The sequence below is a fragment of the Nannospalax galili genome, unplaced genomic scaffold, assembly GCF_000622305.1.
Source record: "Nannospalax galili isolate Female #2095 unplaced genomic scaffold, S.galili_v1.0 scaffold843, whole genome shotgun sequence".
Taxonomy (NCBI): domain Eukaryota; kingdom Metazoa; phylum Chordata; class Mammalia; order Rodentia; family Spalacidae; genus Nannospalax; species Nannospalax galili.
In genome coordinates, this window is record NW_008349585.1 from 634,665 (window position 1) to 645,054 (window position 10,390).

Sequence of the window (10,390 nt, forward strand, 5' to 3'; positions counted from 1 at the left end):
TTTTGTGCTGCTGATTTAACCTAGGGGCTAGTACAAGCAAAGGACATGATCTACCTCCATGCTAGCTCCTGAGAGGTTTAATTATTCTGGTCAACCCCTGGGAGAGTGGACTTATAGGGGTTTTTCTTTAAAAAGCAGAACACTTGTGTGGCACTAGAAATATACAAAACAGAGAAGTCTAAACGGGCAGAGGTGGTGACATAGATGAATGGCAGGAATTTACAAACATTGAAGGACAGAGCCAGTGATTTGACGTGGGTATGAGAAAGCTGATGATAGGTAGGATGGCACAGCTCATCTGCTCTCTTACCACAAATTGTACAGGGCAGAAAAAAAAAAATCTTAAAAGACTTACTAGTGTTTTTCGTGCCTTGAAACTGGAGACAAGGAGCTTCCTTTGGTTTAAGCGAAATTTAATTTTCACAGTTAAAAATGTTGGTACTATACCTGGAGCCTGGATTTCTTCATTTTCAGAGCTGTCTTCCTTCCTACAGTTTATGGGTTTTATTCATCCCCTAATTCCAACTTAAGTTCCAGTTCTTTTTCTCATCCCACATCTATCATCAGGTGAATGGTCCAACCTTTTAAAACAAATTCCTCTTAAGGTTACTCAGAAACAAGAGGAATGCTATGGTGTGTGTGTGGGGGAGCGTTGACAATACAGTCCTATATTTTATTCACAAATTTGATTTTAAGACAATTGGGGGAAAAAATCAAATACTAAAATGTTAAGAAATACAATATTGCTAGAATTAAACCAAGTTTAATTCTTTGATTAGATGTATAGCGGCAGAACTAACAGCCTCAACAAATGAAATCAGCACCCATTTTGGGCAAGCAGCATTTCCACCTTCACTCTAGAGGCTTTTAAAAACGGAGCGACCAGGCTGTTACCCAGGTGCTGTGAGAAAAGGGTAAGTCAATGTTTGTCTGCAGTGTTTTCTCAACCACAATACCTGTATTTGTAACCAGCTGTTTTATTTATTGCCACTCGAGTCCAGGGGCCCCAGACAATTAAAAATAGCACTTATTCATTTGCCTGCTGCCAAGAAGTATGACGGCACAAGGCACCCACAGGCGTTCACAGACAAGAATCCGAGCAGCCGGTAACCGGTCCCTGGCGGCCTTTAATCATGCATTGCGGGACGCAGCAGCTGCGGGCTGTGTGTGTATGCATCCCGAGAACCTAGCAGAGTCTTGCAGTGTTGCCCAAAACTTCATGTTGTCTCCAAGGGTTTAAATTAGGAGAACTCCCCTTACCTGTCCCACTGTGCCTGACTATTCTCATCTGCTAGGCCACAGCGCAAGCTTTCCTTCCAGCTAATTAGAGCCGCCCCGGAAGGGTACTGACCAATGCGCTCGTTCCGCCCCACATGGGGCAGGGCCTCAGACACTTCCGAGGCCGCCTCTTACGTAGCCTGCGTGCCGCGGCCGCTTTTCCCAGCGCCTGTCGCCCCCTAACGGCAAAGCTTCCTCAATGCGACGGCCTGACGCGAGCACCAGCTATGGAGCCGCAGGAAAAGGCGCGAGCGCTCCGGGAGCCCGTCGATGGGCCTTTCAGGGCCTCGGGGTCGCCACCTCCGGGTAAGCAGGAGCGGCCGGAGGGTGGCGCGTCGCTGGCGGCAGCCCCGGAAAGCACAGATGGGGACAGCTCGAGCGCCGATGGGCTGTGGGACCTGCCGGTGGAGAATGCCGAGCGCAGACCGGAGTGCGACCGCTGCAGGTGAGCACGGGGCGTGGGCGTGGCTGGGTCAGTGGGCGGGGCGTGCGCTTGCGCCTATGCAGCTTCCGGAGCTGATGCGCCCCCTGCCGGCTTGGCGGACTCGGAAGTGTCTACCACTGCTTCAGTTTGGATGCTCATTATTTAATGTGACTTTCTGCCAGACTTTGAGCAGGTCCTGGGATGAACAGACATTAGTTCTGTTTCCAAGAAAGTTAAGAACCTTTAATAAAAGGAACTTTCAAGGCATAATGACATTAATACTTAGAATGTTTAAGTGACCTCGTCATCAAAAAATGGATTGGAGAGTAACTAACAGGCTGCTTGTATTGAGAATTTCGAATTTATTTAGAAATAGTTACTGACCACGGGGCTTTTTAATCCCAGCACTTGGGAAGTGGAGGCAGGAGGATCAGAAGTTCAAGGTCATTCTCAGCTCCTTAGTAAGTTAGAGGCTAGCCTGAGTTGCATGAGACCTTGTCTTAATTTTCAAATGCCTGCTATGTGCAGGCATTTCTAGACCTAAAAATTCAGTGGAGACATGGTCCCCACTATAGCTAGGTATCTACACTCTAATGGAGAGACAGTTTGTTAGATGGGCAATGGCAGCAACCAGCACTGAGTGTTCTTGAAATGCCTGCCTGTGATTTCTTTTGAGGGTTATCTCAGTGTGTTGATGCGCTTCAGCATTGTGATACACTTCCCCCTGCTATTGAGATAAACTGCTCTCTTTACCTCTTCGATGCACAATGCACGGGCTTATTTCCCACTGATTGCTGAAGGTCTTCAGCTGTTCTCTCCCTCTCCCTCTCTCCCTCTCCCTTCCCCCTTCTCCCCTCTCCTCCTCTACCCCCTCCCACTCCCTCTCCCCCTTTCTTCACCCCCCTTTCCCTTTTCCCCATCCCCCTCTTCCTCTCTCCCTTCTCCCCCTTCCCTTTTCCTCCTCTCCCACTCTCCCCTTCTCCCTCTCTTCCTCTACCCCCTCCCCGTTCCCCCCTCCCCTTCTAACTTAATTACCAGGTAGTGTGTTGTTTTAGCTTTCTCTTATTTTGATAAAGTACCTGAGGTACCCAGCTTAGAAGGGGGAAAGTTTATTTTGGCTCTGAGTTTTCAGCCATGGCTTAGCCTATTTTGTTGGGTGTGCAATGCTGCACAGGTCATTGTGCATGGAGTAGAGGATGGCTACAGAAAGGGCTAAGTGCACATTTCCCACTCAAGAGCATTTACTCAGTCGCCTAACCTCTCTCCACTAGGCTCCACCTCTTCCAGTAAGGCCTTTTGACACAGGGCATTTAGTGTGTGTGTGTGTGTTGTGTATGTGTTGGGGGGCATTTTAGATCCCAACTAAAGCATGCCTCTACTTCCTTAAAATATTTCTCCAGTTAGCCATCAGATCCTGTAACTGCCCAGAAATGGCTCTCTCTACAGTTACCAATAATCTTGTGCCATGAAATCCAGTGGATCTTTTTCATATTTTTCTAGGTCAGTTGGCAGCACTATGTAGTTGTGTACTCTTCAAATACTCTTTACCTTGGATTTATATGACTTCTTTGTCCCAGTCTCCTTTGCCTCTCCTATGCAGGTTCTAAATTTTGGGCTTCATCAGGTCCTGATTCAACATCCTCTTCTTTCTAAACCTTACACACTTCCTACTGATGATTTCTTCAATTTCATGATAGATTATCTTCTCCCTATGTTACAATTATTATTATTTTTCTTGTCTTGTCTTTTTGACAGGGTCTCATGTAGCCCAGGCTGGATTTGCTGTATAGTCTAGGGTGATCTTGAACTTCTGATTCTTAGGCCTCATTTCCTGGACTTGTAATGTGCAGTACCACACTCAGTATATCAACTGAGCTATAGCCTCAATGTCTTATTTTCTGAAACTTAAATCAACTAGATTATGGATGATAATTTTTAGGGTAAAATTAGGAATTCTGAAAATTTAATTATTTATCCATATACAAGCATTATATTTCCAAGGAAAAAATTAATTCATTCTTTCTAGTTTGTATAGAAAATGTATTTATTCTTGAAAGTGAATTGTTCATAATACATGCACAAAGCTAACTGATTTATAAATTACTGTGTAAGCTAATCATATGTTCAAAGCTGAGCAAAGATGATATATGTTAAGAGGGAATTTTTCCCTTAGTCTTAAGCCTCTAAAAGGAGTGATCAGTTTTAAAAAACACATTAGAGCTTTTAAATGTCTGATTTACTTTCCCCAAGCAAAATAAGAATTATATTATTACTCTCAGGTAAATAGATATTTTCTTCAAAGAACATCAAAGCACATTAATTCCTTAAGTTCATTTGCCCCAAATTAATAATTTATAGTTCTAGTAGTGATTATGGAGTTAAGGACTATGTATTCAAGTAATATTCTTTAAAATTTGGTTTTATTTAAAAGGAGTTCATAGATGGGTGTGGTGGCACACACCTTTAATCCCAGCCCTGGGAGGTAGGGAGAGAGGGGGGAATGTCCATAATTTCAAGGCCACTTTGGTTTACATAGTGAGTTCCGGGCCAGCCAGAGCTATATAGTGAGCTCAAAATCAAAACAACAAAACGAAACAAAAAAACAAAACCTAAACAAACAAGCTCATAAGTTACAAAGTATTCAAAAGTATTGTGTGTGTGTATGTGTTTGTTCATGTGTGTAAATGTGGTTGTGTGCATGCCATGGCTCATGTGTAGAGTTAGAGGATGACCTGGGTTGTTGGTCCTCACCTCTCGTCTTGTTTGTGGTAGGGTCTCTTTTTGTTGTTTTGCTGCTGTATATGCCAGGCTAGCTGGTCCTGAGCTGAGATTACAGACTCAGCTATGGCGCCTGGCCTCATGTGGTTCTGGGGATTGGAACTTACGTCCTCTTGCTTGTGTGATGAGTGCTTTACCCACTGAGCCACCTCACTTGTCCCTGTGTTTTCTCTTTTATAAACTGACAGTGTCAGATGATTTATAAGAGGAAGAGCTGCTCTAGCTTTGATGTTTTATTGCTTCTACACAGAATAATGAATTATGTATAAGTGGGCAGTAGGGACTATCTTTAGTAGATTAGTTTTCTACTGCATATGATATGTGTTTGCAATAAGATATATTTTTGATTTTTTTTGTAATCCAGAGATTGCTTTCTGTTTCCTTTAGCTATGACTACTTTTAATTATTTTGAAATGACTAATTTTTTATTGTTTATTTTTCAATCCTCTTGCCTCAGCCTCCCAAGTGCTGGCATTACAGGTGTGTGCCACCATGCCCAGCTAATTTTGTCTGTTTTGAGGTCAAACTTGTATCTGTTGAGTCTTTTGATCTGTCTGTAGTCAGATTCTCTTTTATCTTGGTATCTCTTCACTTTTCAGTATCTATCCAGGTAGATCTGCATATAGTACTGGTAGGAATTTATTTTTCCCCTGCTCACGTGGATTTTTTTAATTTTAAAAATTCATTCTATTGGAAGCCTAGCAAAAGATGGGGAAAGAGGGAAAAGAGGGGACATGAAGGAGGAAAGAGGAAATGGCGAAGTGAAGTAGGCAGAAGTGGTGTTCCAGGACTATTCAAAGACAAAACCAACGAGAAAATAGAAAGAAAAGATACTCAGTGAGCCCACTGACCTTGCAAAAGTGATTGGTGGAAATGGCTCAATAGAAATATGTGTAGTTTGTTTACATAGACAAGTTGCTTCACAGACTCATCTCTTTCTTGAATTGTAATAACATATTACAAATTACAATACTTATTATTTTAGCCATCTCTTATGTTTACATTCAGTGACATAATAATGTTATATAGTCATCATCACTGTCTGAACCCAAAAACTTTTGTTTTCATCCCCAAATAAACTCTGTCTCTAATATTTTTCCAAACCCTCCTTCTCCAAACTCTGTGACCTCTATTGTGCTTATTTTTTCTTTTTCAGTATAACACAACAAATAAGTAAAGGTTGGGCATATATCTGGGTGTTATGCACTGCTTTTTAATACTTGTATTCATTGTAATGTATATTATCATTACCTACAGTCTCCCTCAGTTGCAGCTACAACTTTAAGTTTAGTATTCGTTTTGCAACTTTATTCTAGATGACCCATTGAGTGGAACCATATAATGTTGTCTATCTGTATCTTATCTTAGTTAATCTGATCTTTTCAAGTGCATCCATATTGTATCACATATCAAAATATCATTCTTTATCAGATTTTTATGTACATACCACACTTTGCCATTACCCATTCATTTGTTGAGGGACCTGTGGGTTGTTTCTCCCTTTTGACTATTCAGACATCTGCTTCTCCTGCCTGGTTTTAGTCCTTTTCCATTTCTATTTTGGAGGTAGATATTTAGGAGTGGAATTTCTGGATCATATTTTGGTTCTGGATTGAACTTATTGAGGAACTGCTAAACTGTTTTCCAGATAACTGGGCTGTTTTGCATTCTTATCAGCAGTGTGGGAGCTTGTTCTCTTCTGCGCATCCTTCAACATTGATCTGTTTTTCTCTTTTAAAATAGCCATGTAGTAGGTATGAAGTGGTATCTCAGTGTGGTTTTGATTTTCACTTTGTCAGTGACTGATGTTACTAAACGTCTTTTCATGTGTTGGTGGGTCATTTGAATATCTTCTTTGGAAGATATTGTTCAAGTCTTTTTGGCAGGCTAGTTGTAATGAGTAGGCTCTGGCTAAAATCAGACTGAGTTTGCTTCCTGTCTGTTGTGATTTTGAAAACATTACTGAGCATTGTGTACCTCAATTTGACCAACTGTGAAGCTGTGAAACTTATCTACTTCATAGTGTTCTGAGCAGGATCAGGTGACTGAACATGGACAGAGTATTTAGAACAGTGCCTTTTACATAATAATCAGCTAATATTAGCTACATTTATTTTTAGGAATCTGAAAGCTTTGTCTTAGCTTTTGAAAGAAAACTTAGTTTTTGTAGGAAATGTGTTTCTGAGCTCCAGAACTTGTTTTTATTGTGATAAACTGTATAGGACATAACATTTGTCATTTTAACTATTAACAAGATAAGACATGTATAGTGATGAGTGCACTGAACCAAATTTTCTTTGCCTTACCAACTCTGCCACTAGTCAGCTATGTGAGTAATTACTTGAATGCTTGGCTCCATCATTTATCGAAAATAGGAATATGTTATTTTATTAGATCAAACAGATTAATGTATATAAGATAATATGGAAGGCATACCTAATTTGTATAAAATGTACCGTTTGAAGCCTTTTGTCTTATAAATAAACGTACCTCATTGCAGTTGCTCTTGAATGGTTTGTTACTATTCTGAAAGCACAGTTGTGTTGTAATGAGATCCTTATGGTATTTATGTATAGTTTCCTCTTCCACAGGGGAGTACTTTTTCTCTAAATCAATGCAGTTGCACCCCTTGAAGTGTGAAAATTTAAAAAAAATTGATTTCTTTATTTTTAGTTTATATGTATGAATTTTTTGGTCTTTTTGAGACAGGGTCTCCCTGTAGCTCCAGCTGGCCTGGAACTTGCTATGAAGTCCAGGCTGACCTCAGTCTCACAGAGATCTGATGTATGAGTGTTTTGCCTGTGTGTATGTAAGCCGCCCTGTGTGCATAATGTCCACAGAGGCCAGAAGAGGGCATTGGATCCCCTGGAACTGGAGTTATGGGTGGTTGTTAGATGCCCTGTAGATGCTAGGAATTGAATCCAGGCCCTTTGCAAGAGCAGCTAATGCTCTTAACCATCTCTTCAGCCTCAAGAAGGGTGAATTTTGAGAGCAAATTTATCATTGAAATTGATTACAATTATCTAATTAACAAACCATATAGATAACAATGTATTTGAAATTAAATCTTTAACACGAACTCTGAAGTAGAGGAAATCACTAAAAAAAATGCAGTGATTAATTACCACTGCTATGAAAATCATAAATCGACAGGAGAACCTGATGTGACACGTACCCTTTATATAATGGCCGTGATGACAGTAGTATTACATCATCACAATATCACTATTATTTACTTTAGGTATGGGAAAGCTGTTATTTGGCAGCTGACTGATTTTACTTTTAACGTTTAAATTCAGGATAATTTTAGATTTAATGAAAAATTATAAAAAGCAGAACTGAGAGTTTCTGTATCCTCTTTACCCAGTAATTCATTGTAGGTTATTGGAGGTGCCATACTCCTATCAAGAACTGTAAAAGATCTGCAGTCTTATCTTATTTACAAGTGGATAAGTTAGTGCACCAGCTTCATAGATGCTGGCGTAAGATGTGAAATTTCTGGATCAGGGACAAAGGACTTGATAACCCTCGGTCCTACAGCTAGTGTGTGCTTTGGGTTGCGTCACTTCCTCTTGCTGTTGCCTCTACTCCAAGCCCTACAGGGATTTCACAGAGAAGACAGGTGGGTGCTGTGCCCATGGTGTGTCTGCATCTTGACTTAATGTTTGTGGTTTCTGCATCTTACAAAGGGTTACAAGTAAAATTTACCCTTTGCTTCGGGGGGGGGTTGGGGAGGGAGGGAGAGAGAGAGAGAGAACTTACATATCTGGCTTCTTATATATCTTTGAGAAGACACTGAAGAACAAAAGGGTAGTGATGGATTCACAAAACATATAGAAATGCAAGAGACTCCCAGAGAATTAGTTCCAAGTTCAGTTAACAAAATTAACGAAATGAGCATTGGTACAACACTGCTAACTAAAACTATCCTTAGAATTCCGCAGTTCCTCCACTCAAGTGACATTTTATGACATTAAATTATCATGGCTCTTTAGTCTTCCTTAGGTTGTGAGGGGTCTTCAGGCTTTCTCTGGTTTACATGATCTTGACAGGTTTGAAGTGTACTGGTCAATTATTTTGTAGAACCTTGTTCAGTTTGGGTTTGGCTCATGCTATCTCATGATTAGAATAAGGTTGTACATTTTTGGAAAGAATAACAGTGTCAGAGCCATGTGCTCTTCTTAGCATATCACATTAGCATTAGTATTAGGGATGCTTATTTTTTATTTTTTAAGAATTTATTTTGCTGGGCATGGTGGTGCATGCCTTTAATCCCAGCATCTGGAGGCAGAGGGAGGCGGATCTCTCTGTGTGACATCAAGGCCAGTCTGGTTTACAGAGGAAGTTCCAGGCCAAGTGAGGCTACAGGGAGCCTCTGTCTCAAAAAGACTTAAAAAAGAAAAGAGTTTATTTTGTGTGCATGTGTGTATGTGTGTGGGCTCCATGTATGCTACAGCATGCAGGTGTAGGTCAGAGGACAACCGGGGACAACATGAGTAAGTCGGTTCTCTCCACCAGTTGGTTTCCGGGGATTGACACAGGTTTTCAGGTTTGTTACTAATCACTTTTACCCATTGAGCTGTCTTACCAGCTCTAGCTACTTTTTCATGAAGCCCTTATTTGTTACACAATGGTGTTAGAAACTAAGCTCTGGATACTAGGTGTAGTCATTGCTCCTAGGTTGCCCAGATTTTCAGTGGACAGAGGTGGGATGTTTATTTATATGTACTTACCAAAGTATGTGCCTCTATCTATATTTATTTATGAACCTCTTTTTATATATGTCAATTTACAGACTAAGAATCCCATTCAATTCTGGCCTTCCTCTTTTTATTTGTAACTTTTTTGTTTGATAGTGAGAAATCTAACTTTCTTTACCTGTATCATATTTACAGTTATTGTAGAAACATCAGAGTGTGCTTATACAAACAGATGGTATAGCCCACTCACACCCTTGGCTATCTGGAACAGCCCTTTGCTCTTTGGCTCCTGTACAGTACAATACAGTACTGAATACTGTAGTCCATTGCTACCCAATGGTAAGGATTTGTATATCTAAATATATGATGCATAGAAAAAGTGCAATAAAAATATGGTATAAAGGGTGAAAAAGAGTACACCTGTATAGAGCACTTACAGATGATGGGATTTGCAAGGTTGTGAGTTTCTGAGTGAGATAGTGAGTGGTGAGTGAATGTGAAGGCCTTGGGCATTATTGTGCAGGACTGTAGCTAAATCTGTAAACATTTTTCTTTATTCAATAGTAAATTAACAGGACTAGTGAGATGGCTTAGAGGGTAAAGCACTTGGCATGCATACATGAGGACCTGGTTCTGATCCCCAGAACCCACATAAAGCTGGATGCAGTAGTGTATGTCTGTACTCACAGTGCTCCTACAGCCAGATGGGAGATGGTGACAGGAGATTCCCCAGAAATGTGCTGGGCAGCTGGCCTGTGTGCAGTGGTGAACATGAGACTCTGTCTCAAACAGGGTGGAAGGCAAAGACCAACACTTGAGGTTTTCTCTGACCTCCAAAACATGTGCCATGGTGTGTGCATGACCATGCCCACACATGCCCACACATGCATTGTACACACACGCCTCATACATATACATGCCTTATATGCAAACACGCACACACACACACACACACACACAGATAAAACCCAGTAGTAAATTCATGTTGCCTTACTGTATTTCTTTATAAATTTTGGTTTAGAATTTCTTTATACATATTTATATGTATCAAAATATTACAAAACCTGATTACAATTGATAGTAACAGATACAGAGTGGAAATTAAACTTTTTAAAACTTCTGACTCATTTGCAGTAACCTTCAGCTTAAAATACAAGCACATTAAATAGACTGTAGAGTTCAAAAAATATTTTGTTTATTCTTACTCTAG

The 10,390-nt window shown here is 40.5% G+C and overlaps 1 protein-coding gene and 1 long non-coding RNA gene across 2 annotated transcripts in view; one reads left to right on the forward strand and one right to left on the reverse strand.

Annotated features, from left to right (window-relative positions):
- The window catches only part of LOC103745116, a 9,432-nt gene extending 8,091 nt beyond the window's left edge, over positions 1-1,341 (reverse strand). Inside the window, exons 1-2 of the long non-coding RNA XR_607741.2 lie at positions 1,261-1,341; positions 448-581 (exon numbers count right to left, since the gene is read on the reverse strand). This is a non-coding gene — a long non-coding RNA (uncharacterized LOC103745116). The remainder of the gene's footprint in view (positions 1-447; positions 582-1,260) is intronic.
- The window catches only part of Dtwd2 (DTW domain containing 2), a 55,227-nt gene continuing 46,149 nt past the window's right edge, over positions 1,313-10,390 (forward strand). Inside the window, exon 1 of the mRNA XM_008847018.3 lies at positions 1,313-1,723. Coding sequence (XP_008845240.2) covers positions 1,374-1,723 — 350 coding nt within the window. The 5' untranslated portion in view covers positions 1,313-1,373. The remainder of the gene's footprint in view (positions 1,724-10,390) is intronic.